Source organism: Canis lupus, chromosome 4 (genome assembly GCF_048164855.1).
Source record: "Canis lupus baileyi chromosome 4, mCanLup2.hap1, whole genome shotgun sequence".
NCBI classification, from domain to species: domain Eukaryota; kingdom Metazoa; phylum Chordata; class Mammalia; order Carnivora; family Canidae; genus Canis; species Canis lupus.
Window position 1 is genome coordinate 25,974,711 of NC_132841.1, and position 20,162 is coordinate 25,994,872.

At 37.5% G+C, this 20,162-nt stretch overlaps 1 protein-coding gene and 1 long non-coding RNA gene across 7 annotated transcripts in view; one reads left to right on the forward strand and one right to left on the reverse strand.

Annotated features, from left to right (window-relative positions):
• The window catches only part of KAT6B (lysine acetyltransferase 6B), a 186,751-nt gene that overhangs the window by 137,206 nt on the left and 29,383 nt on the right, over positions 1–20,162 (forward strand). For all 6 annotated transcript variants that reach the window (XM_072823688.1, XM_072823687.1, XM_072823691.1 and 3 more), the window contains exons 9-13: positions 798–919; positions 2,476–2,591; positions 4,658–4,799; positions 8,188–8,349; positions 11,696–11,789. In XM_072823688.1, the coding sequence (XP_072679789.1) occupies positions 798–919; positions 2,476–2,591; positions 4,658–4,799; positions 8,188–8,349; positions 11,696–11,789 (636 nt within the window). The remainder of the gene's footprint in view (positions 1–797; positions 920–2,475; positions 2,592–4,657; positions 4,800–8,187; positions 8,350–11,695; positions 11,790–20,162) is intronic.
• LOC140632052 (uncharacterized) lies at positions 824–5,294 on the reverse strand. Its single transcript, XR_012029559.1, has 3 exons — positions 5,058–5,294; positions 4,348–4,426; positions 824–1,225 (listed from the first exon to the last, which is right to left on the reverse strand). It is a non-coding gene; the product is annotated as an uncharacterized lncRNA (long non-coding RNA).

The following is a 20,162-nucleotide window of genomic DNA, read 5'->3' on the forward strand; positions in this document are numbered from 1 at the left end:
ATTTCCATCCGTAGTGACACTAGGACCCCCCCAGATGCCTTCATAGTGTCGCTGATGGCTTTGTGGTCCCGCATGAGTAGCCACTGTCACGCTTCTGCCATGTACTTTGCCATGCCGCCTCTTCAGCCACAGCGCTGCTTGCTTGTGTGCTGTCAGTGATTCCAACAGGGGGGATCCAGCTCCTCATCTCAGCCCTCTCTGCTCCATCGCTTTCTCATGACCAAGTTCATTCTGCTTCCTTCTCAACAGAGCGCGATCTGTGATTCTGTGAAGTGTGCTTTTGGGTGTGAGTGTGTCTGTGTGTGTATTCACTGTAGGGAGAAAACTGATTTCATGATTTCATTGAACAAATTGGCCCGTTACATTTGCTACCCTTTATAAAACAAAAAAATAAAATAAAATAAAATAAAAAAAAAAACAAAAAAAATATGTCATTTTGACAAAGTGGTAGATTTTTTTTTAATCTCGAAAGGGATAATGGGAATTCTATAGCTAGACATTGATATAACTTCTAATATCGGTTGAAAAATATTATTTTGCTTTGTATGGCTCTTACTTTCCCTCATTTATTTATTGAAACTATAAAAAGATGACAGTGGTAACTCAAATAAAAATTTGGGTGCAGCAGGGAAAGGGTACTGCTGGATCTTTGAGCAGTGCTTAGACATAAAAGCTTATAAAGCTTAAAAAAAATCCCTATTTGCCCACTATGCTAATTTGGTACCATTTTGGTAATATATGGTGGTTACTCAAGATTCAAGTCAGTGAATGCACTTTCTGCTGGTTTTAAATGACAGATACTGAAATCAAAATAAGCATCAAACAAGAAAGTACAGATATAAATGTGATTGGAAACAAGGATACCGTTACAGAAGAGGATTTGGATGTTTTTAAGCAGGCCCAGGAACTTTCTTGGGAGGTAAGGCCAGGATACCACATATTATAGTAATAAGGATAATATGTCATTTTTATATATGTGACTATTGATGAATTTACTGCTTTGATTTTATAAGAACCCCTCCTCAAAATCCTTTGCAGTCCTTTAACTATTATCATGATTGTTTTTGTTGACTGCAGATTCAAAAACAGTGACTTTATAGAGTTGTCTCCATGCTCAGAAGTTGGTCAGGGCTCAGCTGGTCTCACAAAATACAACTAGCAGTAGTTGAGGCAGCTTTGGAAAAATCCTTCTCCGTGTGAAGAAACAGATTTCTGATGACTTATGCTGAAATTTAGAAAATAGCAGTTTTAAATGGTTAAAAAGAACATCGCTTTTAAATTTACCAATGGTTCTTCCAACACAGATGGCCAGCCATATGAAAAATGTCTCGTAATTTTAACACTTTGGCATTGATTAAGACAATATTGTGTTGGATGATCAGTTATAATCACTTTTATTTTCATTGTCCAGTAATTTGTTTAAATGCTTCCACTTAAAATAGTAACTCTAGTTAGTTTATTGTCACCAAAACAGGGAACAGGTAAGGCTTTTGGACTTTCTGAGGACAGATTTATTATGGAGCGTGGATTTGCTATGTCAGTAGACCACATTCTGTTTCTATGGCAAACTATTCACAGATAGTCCTCTCTACTCAACGTCACTTTCTTTTTAGTGCGAGGAGGGGCTATCTGTAGGCTCTAAGGCTTTATTTTTAGTAGCAGCCACTTGGGCTAAATATTTGTGACAGTTTCTAATTTAAGGGGCTATTGGATATTTCCATTCCTCATTCTGTCCCATCAGTATACTTTGTAGTGTTTTCATTTGGCAAAAATAAATGTCAAAAATTCCCCTAGTTTTTAAAATTGGAAGTCCTTAAATATTTTCAAATTTTTAGCCTACCTCTGGCATTCATAGGTAGACTTTGATGAACAACATGCCATTATCTGAAAGGCACTGTTAAATGTGAAGCCCCTTCTTTCCAGTGCAGTAACACTGGCATTTCACTCAAGAACATTTCTTGCCTGTAGCAGTCACTCTGCTACACGCGGGCAATAACACAGTGAATCAGGCAGGCAACATTCTTAACCTCATGGAGCTTACTGCTTGGGAGACAAGATGGATAGTAAACTGCAGACTTCCGCAGTTGATGATACAAGAACAGTTGGGATCACTATTACTTCACAAGAGTGTCTAACAGCCGGGTCATCTTCTAATTTACTCAGTGTTACTGCATTGCACCAGGCCATTAAATTCAGGTCAATGGACATTTGCATGTATTTACCTTGTACTCATTTCCTGTCTTGGTAATACTGTTTCATAGGGTATTTGTTTATATATGAATCTTCTGCAAAGTTGATTGTTATTTTACAAGGCCCTCTAATGTGTTTTCAACAACATGAAAATTCCCTCATGAAGATGAATGTTCTGTCCTTGATAGGTTTTCATGTCCACTGGTGAAAGAACCAAAATATAAGTGAAGAAATCTTCTTCTAATACATATATTTTATTTCCTTCCTTTTCTTTTTCTCTGACAGAAAATAGAGTGTGAAAGTGGAGTGGAAGACTGTGGCCGGTACCCTTCTGTAATAGAATTCGGGAAATACGAAATCCAAACCTGGTATTCCTCGCCTTACCCACAGGAATATGCAAGGTAATGGAACAGCCCAGAAGGTATATAACTTGAATGTCATATATGTGAGGAAGGGGAATTCTCAGTTCTGAAGCAGGAATTAGATGGTTTTCAGGACATAAATTTTGATAGTCAAGTATAAGCGCTTCCAAAACTCTTACTTTTGCCAGCATCTTTTTATAGTAGTGTTCACTAGTCTATGTAAACTCCTTCCACTCCTTGTTGCACAGGCGTTGTAAATTTTGTCTTTGAGCTTCTAAGTCCATGCTTTCTCTCTGGTTAATTGGACAAATATTGTTTGTGTATGAAACCAAATAAGGAGAAAAAACACTGGCCATTGTAAAATATTTGGTGGTTTCTTCTCATTTCCCTGTTTATTTTCCTAATTAGGCCTGTTCGTTTTATCTCTGATTTCTGACATTTTGTTTTCAAGTTTTTTATAGAAATGTAGCAGAAGATAGAAAAATGAAAGGAAGTAGGTGGGAGTGGGTAGCCTTAAGAGACCCTTCCCCAAATCTTTACTTTTAGAGCCATTTGTGATACCTTGTTAAAAATGAAGAGAAAATAATGATCCTGGAGTTTTCTTTTGTCTTGAACTAAGATTAGCTGTGAAATTGTCTTGAACTAATATATCTAAAAATGGGTAACTTGTGAGTAGATTTCTTCCTTCAGATACATCAAGATACACTTTATTAGTATTTTCTCAAATGTTTTAGGCTACAAAGTTTTGGCCATCACAAACTTGCTTTTCTTCTGGAATAGATCATTGTCCTTTCCTCCACCATGAAGGTGTCTGGCCCATCATCTCCTGGAGGAAACAGGGAGAGTGTTTTAGAAGTTAAGTGGCAGAGTAAGATTAGTCAGGAGCCTTGGTTTCTCTTTCTAGCTTGTATCACTTGTCTGTGTCTTCTTCTTTTTTTTTTCTTTAAGATTTTATTTATTTATTAATGAGAGACACAGAGAGAGAGAGAGAGAGGCAGAGACACAGGTACAGGGAGGAACAGGCTCCATGCAGTGAGCCCAATGTAGAACTCGATCCTGGATCCCAGGATCATGCCCTGGGCGGAAGGGAGGTGCCAAACCGCTGAGCCACCCAGGGATCTCCTTGGCTGTGTGTTCTTGAACAATTTTTTGAAAACACTTCTGAGCTTCAGTTGGTTTAGGTAATCATAAGTCAGGTGTTCTGAGAGCTTTGAGTAAAATTTGTATATAACTCCAAGGTTCGAAATTACAATTATCTGAGTCTGTAGCTAACTCTCCCCAAAACCATCCTACCAATTTACATACCCCAAAGACTTCAAAAAGTGCTTCTAAACATTTTCTTATAATTCTAGCAATGTGTTAAAGTGTGATAGGGCACACATTAAAAATGTTATAATTTTAAAGGTTCTCAGAAAAAGTCATCACGGGGGAGAAATCTGTTTGTATAATGTTATTCAGAGTCAGTAGAATTGGTAGAAACAAGATCTTTTGATTTTTCTACATTTATTGCTTCAGATGATAGATCAGAGATAAATAAATGATAGATAGATAGATAGATAGATAGATAGATAGATAGATAGATAGAATTATGATAAAACTTTAAAGTTACCTCATCCATCAATAGATGTGTTAACTAACTTCTAGGACTTCTCTGCCTTATATGTACACAGATCACTTTTGAAAATAATGAACTCACTTCCATCTGAGTAAAAGATGATTACAGTTACATCATTGACCATATATACTACTGACACTATGACATTAAATTTGAAATTTGAAAAATATTCCTGTTTACCTGACAGCAGGCCATCCTTATTGTTGATTTTTCAAGTAATGGTTCCAGGTCTGAAAATCTTTTTGTCTGTACAACATTTCTGAGGAAACAAATGATTTGTTAACCAAAAAACGGCAGCAAATATTATTATATTGAAAAATAACATAAGGTTTGTATGTTCTCTTTACTGCTGACTTTCTGTTTTTCTTTTTTTGAAAATACTATTATACAGGCTTATTATGCCTTGGAGAGAATTGAACAATATTTAATAATTTTTTCCTTGAACACTATAACCAATCTGATAAATTCTTTGATTTTAAAATTTTAACAGATTACCAAAGCTTTACCTGTGTGAATTCTGTCTTAAATATATGAAAAGTAAAAATATTTTATTAAGACACTCAAAGAAATGTGGATGGTTTCATCCTCCAGCAAATGAAATTTACCGAAGGAGAGACCTTTCAGTATTTGAGGTAAGCATGTGTAAATTAAAAGACTCTGCTTTTGAGACCTAGTACTTCCAATTGTTGATCATGTACTAATTTGTTTCTAGAAGGTGCACAGTATATTTGATTTTGGCATTCAAATTTAGACTGCTCTTTAAACTATCTCCATGTTTTGGAATGTTTAACCATACTGAGCAACCATTTAGATTGATGATGAATTCCTACTTCATCACATTAACTTTTTTTGTCTTTCCCCAAATCCCTGTCTGCACCAGATATATTCACCAGTGAATTTATGATCTTCTCAGCTCTTTGTAAATTCTACTTTCTTTGGCAGGAGAAATTAGCTTTGTTCAACAGCTCCAGCCAATGTCTGGCAGGTGCTCACTCTTCCAGGGAATTGAGCAGCTGTACATATCTTCTCAATACACAGCCACCTGTGTTTCCATCCATTTCTTGGCAGGGTGGATAATCCTTTTGGTGAGACCCCAGCAGATGTTGGGACTGCCCCCCTCATCTGGGTACATGGCCACCCCTGGAGAACTCTGCTATTCACAGGAACCCCTTTTGGCCACGTGTTTGTCATTGTGATGTCTTAAAGACAGTTTGTGTGTTCAGAACTGATTTAGTAGCAAAAGGTCTTTGCCTGGGTATAATTTCATTGTTTAATCATGTTCTATTGTCAGTTTCAAGGGTCCAGTTTAGTTGTGTCACTTGTACCTTGAGGGGGCTGTTCCTTTTGTGTTATTGCCTCTTCTCAGGGATTCTTAATTCTCACCTTTATTCTTGTTACTCCATTTGAGCACTTCTGTTAACCCTGCCTAGTTCCCTTCTCCTTACCCATTGTGGCGCATTGTTTTCATGCACGGGTGCTCAGAACAAGCCTTTCTTGCACAGCAGACATGATGTCTTTGTTTCTCTGCGATACAGTTTTACATTCAGTGTCTCTATTTTTGAGTTGTTCGGACTGAAATGTAGTGTTCTGCCCCACATCTTACTTTAGTTCTGGTGTGTAATGTCTTGCATTATATTTGATAGAGGGGAGGGTCATACATAGGTACCTCTCACAGAGAAGCCAGGGCCCGCTACTTTTTCTTTTTTTTTTTTTTTTTTTTAATTTTTATTTATTTATGTTAGTCACAGAGAGAGAAAGAGAGAGAGGCAGAGACATAGGCAGAGGGAGAAGCAGGCTCCATGCACCGGGAGCCTGATGTGGGATTCGATCCCAGGTCTCCAGGATCGCGCCCTGGGCCAAAGGCAGGCGCCAAACCGCTGCGCCACCCAGGGATCCCCCCGCTACTTTTTCCAAAGGCCAATTAGAAAACCTAGTCATTCCAGCTGCATCTTAGGATTTTTTTTTTTTTTAAAGACCCTCTTCCTGGTTTTATTAGGATCTTTTGATAAGCTTGAAGGAAGAAGGGTATTGTTGCTGGGAAGATTTAATGATATATTAGTTGTTTCTAAAGGATAGGCAAAGAGTTTCTCAACCTGGACACTATTCACTTCTCACACTAGAAAATTCTTTGTAGTAGGGGCATCCTGTGCATTGGAGAGTGTTCAGTAGCATTCCTGGCCCCTACCCTTTAAATGCTCGGAGTATCACATTTCTTCCAGTTGTAACAAGCAAGATTTTCTCCAGACATAGTCAGTGTTGCTTAGGAGGCACAGTTGACTCCCACTAAAGATCCCTGGGCTAGAAGGAAAGCTGAATGCAGGTTGTTTAGCTAGTCCTGGGATGCTACTCACTCAGCCCCAACTAGGTGAGACAGCAGAGCTATTCTCATTCGAAGTTTAACTAATATCACAAGTTCAACTTTCTTATTGGCTCCTTCCTTCACACCTTGGATCCTTTCTTATAACCAAAATGAAATGAAAATCACTGTTTCGTTGTTTCCTGAAGGACAAAACATATTGCTGCCTTTAAGTAACAGTTATGTAAATCAGCATGAATCTACTTGTGGGGTTTAAGGTCTCAAAAATCCTGGGAGAGACTTAAGAGTCAGTTTTGGTAGTCTGATAGCAGTGGTCCACTATTTCAGGGCAGGTGCTTTTGAAGCATAACGGAGATCAGGGCAGGAAAAATGAAAAAAAAAATTAATAGAGTCTGTACATAAAAATATTTGAAGGAACTGGATTATCTGTGCCCAGGTCCCTATTCTAGAATCTGAGTTAATATTTAGAGAACAGCATATAGGAAACTTTTTTCTTAGCAGTTTCTTGGATAACCTCTACAATTAATGAAGAGTAATCATAAATTAATACTTTCCTGTCTTTATCTCTGTTGAAAGCATGCGTTTTAGACCTTACACAGCTATTAAGAATTTGCTTCAGCATTGTCCTCTCTCTGTTTTTCTGGCTCATGGACACATACCTCTCTGTCTTTCCCTTTTTTGTAATGTACTGCCATTTCCGAAAGGACCATACTCTCAAATACATAAAAACTTCCTTTAATTAAAGTGAGAATTGTATCCTCTGTGTCTGTTGCCCATATTTGATTATGTTGCTATGTGTGGGACCTAGGTTTCATCCAAGGGAAATAGTTATATGAAGTCTAAAAATAATTTGTGCAATATGAGAACCTGTATGGTCCACATGAGACTGGTGAACGGTCAAGTTCATTGTTACAGAGTTCTGGTTAGCAAATATCCATTTCCCCTAAGAATAGTGCTAGGGAAATTCTTGAATCTGCTGTGCTTTTGGTTTTCAACAAGTAACTACATTTGATCAAAGAAATTGGCATCTGTGCCTAGCCTCCTGTCTATAACCATCAGTATCACAGCTTGATTCTTTTATTTTAAAGAGAAGTAGACTGTAATCATGGTACTTACTGTAGGTTGAAATTCATCTCACTTTCTCTGTAAGTATTCCCAACATAGAAATTTTATCTCTTCCAATTATATTTAAAATGATGCTTGGTATAAAACCAAAATGGAATCCTCTTTTTGCTAATCTACACTTCTGAGGAATCAGAATAATACTGTTCACCTACTTTTACGTGAAGTCCTTTTGAAGACAACATAAAGTTTAACTTACTTGAGTGGTATTTTGATGTGTTTACATTTCTTTAATTCAGATTTACTTTGTTCAAACAGAGAGGACATGTCTGATTGTTTTTTACTTCTGGTAAATTGCAAATAAGAATGACTCTTTTGTTAGTGGTTTCAGCTTTCTTCAGGTAACTTAAAGTGATTTAATCTAACTTAAATTTACCCTAATTTAAGAGAAAAAGTGGAATTCTTATTTGCCAACTGACAGCTGTTTTCTGATTGACTTTATACTTGTTGAATGGAATATTTTAATCTCTCAGTTTGGGATTTGGAAATAAAATTATATACTTTCCAAAATACCGTTTAAAATAATTTTATATTGAGCAGTATTTTTATGTTAAATAATGTTGTCTGTTTCTCTTTGCTAGGTTGATGGGAATATGAGCAAAATTTATTGCCAAAACCTTTGCTTGTTAGCCAAGCTCTTCCTGGACCACAAAACGTTGTATTATGATGTCGAGCCATTCCTTTTTTATGTCCTTACAAAAAATGATGAAAAGGGCTGTCATCTGGTTGGATACTTCTCTAAGGTAAAACAAGAGCCAGTATGACCTTCATTTTCTTATTCAAAATGTTTTTGGTAGAGACCAATTCTTCGAACAGGGATTTTTTTTTTTATGACTATAATTTGAATGACTGTTACATGTTTCTGAAAAGCTCAGATTCTTGTTCAGAGCTTATTTTAAAAAACAAAACAAAAATAGTAAACATCGTGCCTAGAAAGTGTGTAAAGGACCTCAGCAGTATTTGCTGTCTTGACTGTCAGCAACCATGTAACATTATAATTGCTGTCTTACCACCTAGCATCTTTGATTTTTTAAATGTTAAGCTTATCCCCCCAACCCCCCAGTGGTGTCAACATGAAGGTTTTCAGTGTAGCATAGCATTTAAGAGATGGTTCTCATTTCTCCTCACTGTATTCCCTCTGTGATCATTAGTATTTCAGTGAGTTGGAACGTTGGCATTTGGACAGTCAAGGTGATACAATGTCTGTGTTTACTCTTTTGTCTTTTACTCTTTATGCCATTGTTTTAAGATCTAAAGCAGCCTCACCTTTTAGAAAGCCTAAGTATCTCCAACGGTTGGCATAGGGAAGCCCTTGACATACTGAGTGGATAGAATTTCTTTTTTACTCAGAGGCTTCTGATAATAACTCGTGTAATAAGGAAAAACTGAGTTTGGAGATATTTACCGGGTAATAAGCTTAATTTTTCATAGTCACCTGGGAGATAGTTTGATGTGCAAGGATGGTAACTGTAAGACTTCCATGCACACGGTTAAATGGTCTCAATCCTATATTTTATTTATTTTATGATATATTTTTGCATATGAATTTTAATGAATCTACTCTTGCATAAGGTGAATGAAATGCCTTATGGAAGTGTTATTTTCATGGAATATCAAAAGATAAGAGTATACAAGAAGGTTCTTTGCAGTTTTACTAAATTTTAGAATCCCCAGAGGTCATAAACAAAAATAGGAATAAATGACAGCATTCATGAGAAATAGCCTCAAAATTTTAATCCACAGATTTGGTAACAAAACAAAAGTTAATTTGCACATAACAGATTAAATGTTAGAGAATTCGCATTTCATGATAGATGATAGAGATGATAGAGAATTAACACAAAACAAAACAGTAAATAAGAAATCTATTTATATAATGTATAAAATTTCTTACCTTTTGTATTGGTTTATAAAGTTGTTTTTTTTTTTTTCCAATGAGTTAAAAATGAATAGTAGTCATGAGGCATCTGGCTGGCTCATTTGGTAGAACATGCAACTCTTGGTGTCAGGGTTGTAAGTTTGAGCCCCATGTTGGGTATAGAGATTTAAAAAAAAAGAATGGTGTTCACGATTGGTCCTTCTTGTTAGAAAATGATGTTTCTTGGTTGGTTCAGTTGGTTTAAGCATTTGAGTCTTAATCCCAGGGTCATGAGTTCAAACCCCACATTTGGCTCCATGCTAGGTGTGGAGGATACTTTAAAAAAAAAAAAAGAAGAAAGAAAATGGTGTTTCTTTAAATGTGTCTGTGTTTAAATGTAGATGCTTAATGGTGCCTGCTGTCCTTATCTCAAATTGGCCTCTGGGTCTCCAGTTGATGGTGACTTAATGGTTTCAGTTTCTGCCTCTCTTCTCTTAGGGGACCCAGCATTTTACTTGGTACAAGCAAAACTTTTCTCACGTTGCCACAGTTTCTTTTACAGCAGGGCAGTAACTACCGTCATTTCTTACTGTGCATGGGAAATTCATTCTTTGGCAGTGTGGTAAAACAAAAATTCATCTTTAAAAAAAAAAACAATTTTAAAGTCTATCTAGACTAGATAGATGCAAATTAAACCATATTGTAATGTGTCAATTGGAGTGTGAAGGACTATGGCCCTTTGGGGCCATACTTAAACCAAATTCTAGAGATTATAGCTAGAGAATGGCCAAGATGACCTAGAAAAATTCAGCGTAAGTCATTACATACATATGACTTTCCAAGCAGAAAGTAGAGGACTCTAAAAAGGAGGGAAAGAAGAGTTATTTTATCCATAGATTAGAATTTAGCTGTGGTAACACGTGTTAGAGGATAGGAGTAGGGTGGACCGAAGGGTTGGGTTGGCTTACAAACTCTAAAGATAGGAGGAGTTTGGGACAAAGAAAAGAGTAGCAGAACGCATGAATCCTTTCAACCCAGAGTACATCTCTTTTTAGGTAGAGTGACTTATTTGTCTAATGTTGCAAAGAAGACTAATTATTTGAACACTTGCCTCTGATGTCCACATCCAGTGGACAATCCAGTTTCTTAGGGAAACTAACACACATTATTTCTTCCTTCTCATTTCTTAGAGGCTCCAAGGACAGCTACAAATGTGCAAATGTTGGGAGCACATCTTTTTCACAAAGAACTGTCTAATTCTGCCCTGTAGGGTTTTTTCCACAACAATTTCCTGTGATCTTTCAAATAGGTTCATTAAAGATCTGGGTGTTCTGAAGTAATTCTTTCATGTGGTTAGTACCATTTGTGGTCAGTCTTATTTGTGGTTTATATTTGGCCAGAGCATTCACAACCTCAGAAGCCTTTTCCAGATCGTCTCTGTGGAGGCTTTGGCTGCTTCTGTGTACTCTGAATAAAATATTGCTGCTCTGATGCCACATCCCATGAAAATTGCAAATTTTTCCTTAACTATAAGAACTGTTTCCCACCATACTCTTCCCAGTCTTCCTCCTGGTTTCATACTGTTGGTAATATTTTGGCCTCACATTTGTGCAGAGGCTTTGGGCTTTCCTGTTGCCCGTGTCTTTTTTTGTTGTGATTTGTTTTCCTGTTTGAGATGCCAATAATTTCTCTAGCTTTTTCTACTTTGACTTTTTATCCATAAGAGAAATGTATCTGTGCAGATCTACCTACACATATACAATTTTGGGTTCACTGGGGCATTTAGTCAAAGGCGGAAGACAGATTGCTGTTGAAGACTTGAAAGTTCTTTAGCAGGGGACCAAGCTAAGTCTTACCCTACCCTGCTGGTGACTCTGCGGATGGTTTTTTTCTCCCCCATATCCCAAGGTGTTTGAGCAAGGAGATCATTTCTTGCATACTGTCTGCATTCTGTTTCATTTGGCTCAGATTTACTTGGATTCTTTATTCATGTTTTCTGCGACCAACTTCCAAGTGTAAAGATATAATTGAGAGGTATGCCTGGAGTGGATGGTTGGTTCTTAGCTGATAGTTTGATTGATCATGATCAACACAGTAGGATTATTCTGCTTGATTCTGACCTAACTCATTGGCTCATCTTTGTGGACTCGTGTACAAGCACGGGCAGGTGTGGGGGAATTGCCCACTTCAGCAGAGCTCTGACATACTTGATCTGTTTCTCCTTCCCTCAGGAAAAGCTTTGCCAGCAGAAGTATAATGTCTCCTGCATAATGATCATGCCCCAGCACCAAAGGCAAGGATTTGGACGGTTTCTCATTGATTTCAGTAAGTGAAGTGCTTTACTTACTTTCATGATCCAGAGAGCTGATGGCTGTTAAAGGAAAAAGAGTTAACACATAAAACTTTATTTAACACACTTTGTTGTTTTTATCAGTAGATAAGAGGTTTTCTCGTCATATTTACATAGGTTAGAAAATCTTCCTCAAGTGAAAAATTTATTGCTGCTCATTTATTGTGCTCTAGGAAATTGAGACTAGATTTCTCGGCAGTGTCACTAGCTCACAAAGCCATTACCCTGAATGAACCTGCAGAATTACATTCCATTCCATGGTGCTCATGCTCATTAGCACCAGAAGAGGCAATTATTTGTGATTAAAGCTAACGGAAGTATTATTTAAAAGGATTTTCAGCTTTCTAAAATTTTACTGTAATCTTATCAGTACAGAGCAAGAAAGGAATATTTCTACATAGGAAAACAATCCTTTAGGTGGCTTATCCTTTGAGTCTTTCTAGTAGAAATAACTATCTCATTTTGTTAATTTCCCTTTTTCTATTATGGAAATTATTACAATGTTTTACCTAGAGGTTGCCCAGGAAACATTTTTTATACACATTTGCATCTTCAGAATCTCTTCAATTAAAATTAGAATGGTATTTAAAAGTATGCACCTTATAGGATAATGTAAAAAATATTGGTAGTTTTTTTCCCCCTTGTTTATATTATGTTTATATTATATGGGGTCTGTAAACGGAGCACTAAGGTTACATTGAAGGAATTCATTTCAAAATACCCAGATAACATGAAGGCCAAGCATCCATGATAATAGTAATTTCTGACCATATAAAAGTCTGTCACCAAGAACTGTGTGCTTCTTCATTACCAGACTGTAGTTTGTCTGACTTTAAACTGAAAGAAGGAAAATCTAGGAAATTACATAATCTTTGTAAGTTACATCAAATGCAAAAACCACAATGTAAAACGTGCTCTAGGAAAATCATGAAGACATGTGTTGAGTCCAAATCTATATTTCTAGATATTGACATATTATGGTTGGGGTATAAAATGACTGTATAGCAGTTTTAGATGGATTTGCACAATCTATTGACATAGAGGAGGTTGTTCTTTTTTTTTTTTTGAAGTATTTTTAGTGACTTTTTTATATTCAATTAATATTTCTAGTTATTAATTCATTATCTTAGTCTTATTTTTCATTTTCTAATCCAGTTCTCCCATGGAGGGCCATCTTACCAGGAAGTCACTGTTTTTATTTTACAGAGTTCTAAATGTAATCGGTTCTATGGGCAAATCCCTTTTTTTGTGTGTGGCCACCATTTATAAGTTGTGCATAAACATTATGGTTTCTGATGTGCATAGCAACCATCCAAGCCCTAAACTTTTGATACTTTTAGCATTTGCATACCTACAGAATAAGTCAAACTCCTGAGCTCAGTATACAAGGTCTTCTCATACCTACTTCAGCTGAGTTTTTAAGGCTTTTTCATCTGCCCATCTTTTTTTCCTCAGACATTCTAAGCATGTTTCCATAATTCCCCTCTTTGTTTATGCAGTCCCTTTCCTGAAGTGATCACTTCCTCCTTCCCCAGCCTCAGTCTGTTCAGAATCCTACCCGGTGTTCAGAGCCGGCTCAGGAACCTCTCCTGTTTGTTTGATCCCGCCTCCTGGAGATCCATCTCATTCCCTTCTTAGCTCCATTAGTCTGTAACATAGCACTCAGACGCAACTCCTGTTTTTGTGGTGATAACTGATGTTTCCTACTTCCAACTGTCTATAAACCCCTTGGATACCTTCTTTGTTTTCAGTAGAACAGTATAATCAATAATCTGCATTCGATGTACTTTTCTTGATTTGAATGGAATCTCCAAGGTGATACACGGTACTGCCCATAATAATTTTCTACCTAAGGTTAAAAATAAAAACGGACAAGTACTAGCAGATAAAAACACAAGTCTCTAAATACAGTAGCATGTTGTTTGTACAGCATGATCTGGTACCAAGGCCTTTTCCTTAAGTAAACAACCCATGAACAAAGACGTTCCCTTTCAACCTTAATCTTTATGTTAAACATTTTAGTGAAAACTGTATTTGAGTCTGCTGTGTATCTTTAAAGAGGAACTGTGGAGCCCATTGAAACCTTTTTGGATGGCCCCAAGCCATCCAGACTAATGGATGATCATCCATTAGGGTATGTCTGGCAAGTACAGTGCTGAGGGTGTAACTTTTAGATTTCCTCTTTCCTATACCCTTGACATTGCCCCTACATTGGGTGGGTGAAGGAGTGGGGTGAATGATTTGAATAAAGTTGAAAGGGGCTTGATATTATTTCTTCAAAGAGAAGAAAACTGGGGAAAGAATTTTACAATACTCCATGAAAATGGACACTGGTGTAAACCCAATAGAAATTCCATTTAAAACCAAAAATAAATAAATAAAAAATTCCTTAGCCACAAAGGTTTTAAAGAAGATAGAGTAGGCTGCTGAAAAAATTGATAGCATCTCCTTCTTTGGAGTTACTTAAAATAATAGTAGATAAATATCTTTCTAGAATGATTTAGATCCAATCTTGCAGAGTAAGGAGATAAATCCCATGACCTCTCATAATCCTTGTCAACCTCATAATTCAGAACTCAGGGCAAAACAGATAACCAAGGTTACTGGATTTCTAAAATGTGCTGTTTTTTTTAAGGGACCTTTTAATGGTTAGGTTTATTTTATTTCTATTTTGTACATGAGCCTGGGGGTCTTTTGGTCTGTGGATGCATTTTCAGCAATTCAAATAAAGTTGTAAGGCAGGAAAATAATCTTGTCTATAGTAACTGCCAGTTTAGGAAACTGAGACAATAGAGCAGTAGGAGGAAAGCTGTAGCTGCCCAGCTGCCCACTTGTACACTAGAGTAGAGACATGGGTGCAGTATAAGTGTGTATATAAAGAATCACAAATCCCAAAGTTTGAACACTGTTCTCCAGGACAGTGCAGAGGGGGAATGGTCATCCATGGGACCAAATTCTGCCCTTGGGAGTTAGTTGTTGTCTCACACTTCCTGGAACAGCCTGTCTGGGGTTTGCCCAAGCTCGAGCTCCCCAGGAAGTCATTTGCAGAGCTTGGCCAAAGTGACAAACGGGTACTAACTCCTAGCCCACTCATAAACCACCTCTTGGGGTTTGTGACTCTTTGCTTAGAACTCAGGTGGGTGGTAGAGCTGTCAAGGTAGAAGTTGATAAGCATATCTGTTTTCTTCTGGAACCAGAGACTCCCTCTCTTCTTTAGTCAGGAAATTTTTTCAAGTCCTCCCCATCTCTGTCTTGTCCGTGTGTTGCATGCACACGGGCAACATGCACACCCCAAACCCCACACCCCAGTCATGAGTTCATACTGCAGCCTGGCATTCCAGGTCAGTACCACCACAAGATTTCATCCTGTCTTTCCACATTTCCATATTTGTAACTCTTTTCTCTGACAGTGAGAAATTTGACTTCCGTTATCCCAATCTGTTTCCTTATGAACTCATCCCTAGACTACAGAGTAAGTAGTTTCATAATGGCTCACTCATACCACCTAGATATCCAAACCTCCAATCCAAACTAGAGGTCAGTATTTGTATTTTTTTTTTTTAAGATTTTATTTATTTATTCGTGAGAGACAGAGAGAGAGAGAGGCAGAGACATAAGAGGGAGAAGTAGGCTCCTTATAGGGAGCCTGATGTCAGACTGGATCCCCCGGCCAGGATCACACCCTGAGCCGAAGCATCTGATCAACCACTGAGCCACCCAGGTGTCCCTATATATGTTTGTTTTTAACTATCCAGAGTGTCTTTAGTCAAGATACTGTGTTCGATTGTTACTTGGCTTATTAGTTCTTTTCATTTCTCCCCCTTCAGTGTGGTTATATCATTCATTTAAAATACAGTTAGGATTGTTTGTTTCTGTTTGTTAACCACTTTAGTTTTCCTATATCCTTGTTGCCTTTCGTTTTTGAAACATAAAACATGATTCGCAAAGTTGAAACTACATTAAAGGGTGCACTCTGAGAAGGGTCATCCCCCTCCCCCAGTCCATCCCTGCAGGTCGCTGACCTCACTGGTTTTTCACGGATCCTTCCCGTGGTTTTTTCGTACAAATGAGAAGATGTGTATTTTCTAATTCCTCTTCTTTTCTTACATGAAAGGGAGCATACTATAGATAGTCTTTTACATTTTGCTTTTTTCCACTGAACAGTATATCCTGGAAATCACTCCATATTACTTCTTACAGATCTTATTGTTGTCTGTGATGGCATTGTACTCCACTGTGTAGTACAGTTTCTGTGTCCACTATCCTAGGTGTGGGCGTACAGGATGTTTCCAATATTTCATAGTTTTAAAAGTGCTGTAGTGAGTAGCCTTGGACATATTTTGACTGATACATTCTTATGTAGCAAGTTTGGTTTATTATATATGCTTTTAGTTCAGGACTCTTCTTGGCTGGGCAGTAGATAAGCTTGTAATGAATTGTCTTTTACTGAAGCCTCCAGAACCAGAACCCTGCCTAGGGAAGCAGGATGCAAAACCTATCCTCAGCTGACCCAAGGAAAGCAAACTGATTCAGCAGTAGGTTGCAGAACATTGTGCCAGGTAGTGGTGAAAGAAGTTGGCTTCAATAACTCACTGGTGTGTTTATTGTAAATGCATTTATCTGATTCTAAAGTGGATAATGGAGGAGGATAGCAAAGAATGACTTCATTCATTTCTTTACCTCTTCATACAACCTTTGTTGACAAGAGTAGAAGAAAGGATATACAATCATCTGGTCTTTGGATGGTCAAGGACATCTTAACCCTAAACCTTAAGGAAATGGAAGAAATTGCAAAAGAATACACAGATGGCTTAACAAGATTAAAAAAAATGTCTGTATGCTGAAAAGGATTAATATTTCAAAGCAAACATAATGGGAAAGATGTTTGCAACAAACATGCCAGGCAAAGCTTTGACAGCTCTAGTATTTAAACAAATATTTAAAAGGAAAGATTTGATAGTGTTAAAGCATAAACCTTAATAGAAAAATGAACAGAAGACATGAATGCAGAATGCTCAGAAAAGGGAGCTCCTTGTGGCAGCACCATTGCTGACATTGACTGAGGGCCTACTATGTCCCAGCTACTTTCCCAAGAGTCCAGACTCATTCAGCTCATTCAGTCCTTACAGCACGGATTGAGACCTTTTAATCTTGCTTTACAGGTAAGGAAACAAGGCACAATTACACGAACAACAAATGACGTAGCTGTAGTTTGAGGCCGAGCATTTGAACTCTTAGCCACTATGCTCCAAAGCCTGTCAAGTACAAAAGGCTAATTAGAATGCGAGAAAAGGGATGCCTGGGTGGCTCAGTGGTTGAGCGCCTGCCTTTGGCCCAGGGCATAATCCTGGAGACCGGGGATCGAGTCCACATCGGGCTCCCTGCATGGAGCCTGCTTCTCTCTCTGCCTATGTCTGTCTCTCTGTGTCTTTCATGAAAGGATGAATAAAATCTTTAAAAAAAAAAAAAAAAGAATGAGAAAAAAATTGTTGGTGATTTAAAAATGAAAAAATGAAAATTCAAATAACTGTAAGATTTTAATTTTTTTGGGCTACCAAATTAGCAAAGACTTTTAAATATAGCCAAATCTAAGTTGACAGAGGTAGACTGTTATATTTACACTGGAAAAAGTATAAATTGGTAGACATTTTCTAGAACTTTGACAGACTATATCAAAACATTGGAAAGGAATTTATTCTAAGGAAATCCGTATACTTTAATCAGTATGCGTTAATTTCATATTTAATGTTATAACGTGTTTTGTGTTAGTGTTTTAAATAGTGGACTTTCCTTTTCCTTTCACCCCCACCCCAAATATAGCAGTATAAACTCATAGTAGAAAGTTAGAAAAACATAGATCAAATACCAAAAGAAATTTAAGTCCCTCACACTTCTTTTACTCAAAGAGTTGATGTTTTGGTACATTTGTCTATCAGTGTCCTTTTTTATAGTAGAAACAAAAATCTCAATATTCAAAAGTAAGACAAAACCATTCCCCTGACAAAATTATGGTACATCCATATAACAAATATTATTAGCTATTAAGAATTATGTTCTAAAGAATTTTTAATCAAATAAGATGCTTATGATAAATACATGGCTTTCAAAATTATACATATATATGTTCTCAGTTACATAAAAAGTATATGCAAAGAAGGGGAAGAAACAGACTTCTGGAATTAGAATTAAAGGCAATTTTTATTTTCTTATTCATACTTCCTGCCGTAAATAGAAAAAAAACTAATTTAAGAAGAATCCGCAAAGGCCTGACCTGGGGAGAAGCAGTGAGGATACGCAGAAACAAGGCAGGTATTTCCTGTTCTGCAGCAGCCTGACATGTGGGGCTGCTCAGTAAATGCTAGATGAATGGATGGATGAACTGAGGCTGGAAAGGTAGTGAGTGCAGCTTTGGCCATGTTGCCTCCACTGTGATTTTGAACATCCCTATGTAGCTTTCTTTCTTTTCTTTCTTTTTTTTTTTTCCTTCCTATGTAGCTTTCCTTGGAGTTTGGAGCTCAGTAGGGGAATTCATTAAAAAGAGCTCCTGGGAGTGGTGGGCGTAATGTGGCAGCGGAAACCTTAGGTATGGGTGAGGATAACCGGGGAGAATGTAGGGAGACAAGACTGAGGATGGAGTGCTTGAAGTTCCAACATGTTAGCAGCTAATAGAGGATAAAGGACTTATCAAGGAAACCAAAAAGGGTCCAGAAGGAGGAAGAAGATCAGGGGAGAAAGGTGTCAGGGAAGCCAAAAGAGGTCAGCATTGCAACAACAATAATCGTAATCCCAACTGACCTTTCTAGGGCACTCACTGTGTGTCAGGCACTGTCCCCTGCATCACACAGGTTAATTTGCTTCATCTTTGCAAAGACCTTAGGAGGTTGGTTACTCTTGTCACTAAACTTGTCCAAAAACCAGTCCCCAGCCAGTGTTTGGTGCCCACAGAAGAAGATTAAGATAAGGTTTAAGAAGTATACTTTGAAGGACTGTGGTGTATGTGGTTTTTTAAAAAGTGAATTCAGAAAGCTCAACCATCAAGGGCTGGGGGCACAGGAGCCTAGTTTTTGTCTTTTTAAACTACAGAGGCTGGAGCCCTGGTGGAAAGAAGACCAGGGAGCAGTGATGGGAAAATCAAAAAGTGATAATCCAGATAGGCTGTTTCATACAAATTCAGAAGAGGCATTTGATGAAATTCAACATTCTTTCCTAATTTAAAATAATCAAACATACTAACTAGAATTATAGGAATTCTAAATCTTCTCTTAACTTTTTTTCTTGTTTGTTTCAGCCTTTGCATAATCTTGGGGAAGCTTTTGTTAAGGGTAGATGACAGTGGATCCAAAAGTCTACAAACTTATATGTTTGGTTTTCTGAGACTCCCATATAGGCAAGAAGTTGATGAGTTATATAAATGATCCATTAACTGTACATTTAGGCCTTTTTTAAAAAACTAGCATCTGAAAAAAAAAAACTAGCATCTGTTTATTTGTAGATTAATCATGAAAGTTTGTAAGCATATTTAATTCTTGGCTTCCTTTATTCATTATTAAAATATATACAGTGTCTCAGGATTGTCCTTCATGGACTAGAACTCGAGAGGAAGAAGGCATGATTGAATGAATTAGGCACTCATTTCAGGAAGTATCCTTTGCTGACCTTTTCAGAGATTTCTGTTGAAATCTGGCTTTCAGGAGGCATGGATACTATTTAATAACTTGAGTCTGTGTTTGGTGAGTGCTGCTAGAAGATAAGACCCGCTTTGTGCCTACAAGTTATGACTTTGGTCATGCTGTAAGTGTGGCCAGTAATGTCCTTTGACTTCTTTCTTCTTTAAAATGGCACACATACACACATACCTGGATTTAAGAAAAATAGGAAATAGAGGAAACTTTTGAGGAAGGATGCCTCCGGATATCTAGTTTCTTTCTCCCTGAGAATTAGTGGGTTAATCTTCCACACCTTCATTCTTTTCCCCTTCTAGTTCTAATGACAGGGATCTCTCAGGTACCTAGAGAGGCCCAGGCTTGTCTTTTCTTGTAATTCTTGGCTGGTTTCCTGAGGAAGCGCTCCTTAGAACAAGAAAGTGTCTTCTGTCTGGTTTCCCGCTTCTAGCTCTCACAGCCCTTCTAAGTTCATCAAGCAGAATTAGAAAGAAAACCATGTACCTCATCTCTACCTAGAAGGGAGTGATGTTCAGAGGGTAAACCCATATCCACTCTCACAAAGAGAATACTTCTTCCCTGCGTCTTAGATGCTAGCTGCTGGCTTAAATGTTGTAATATATGGTACCTGGATTCAGGAATACATGTCATAGTAGTTGAGATTGTCAGCTAGCAACTTCCAGTTTT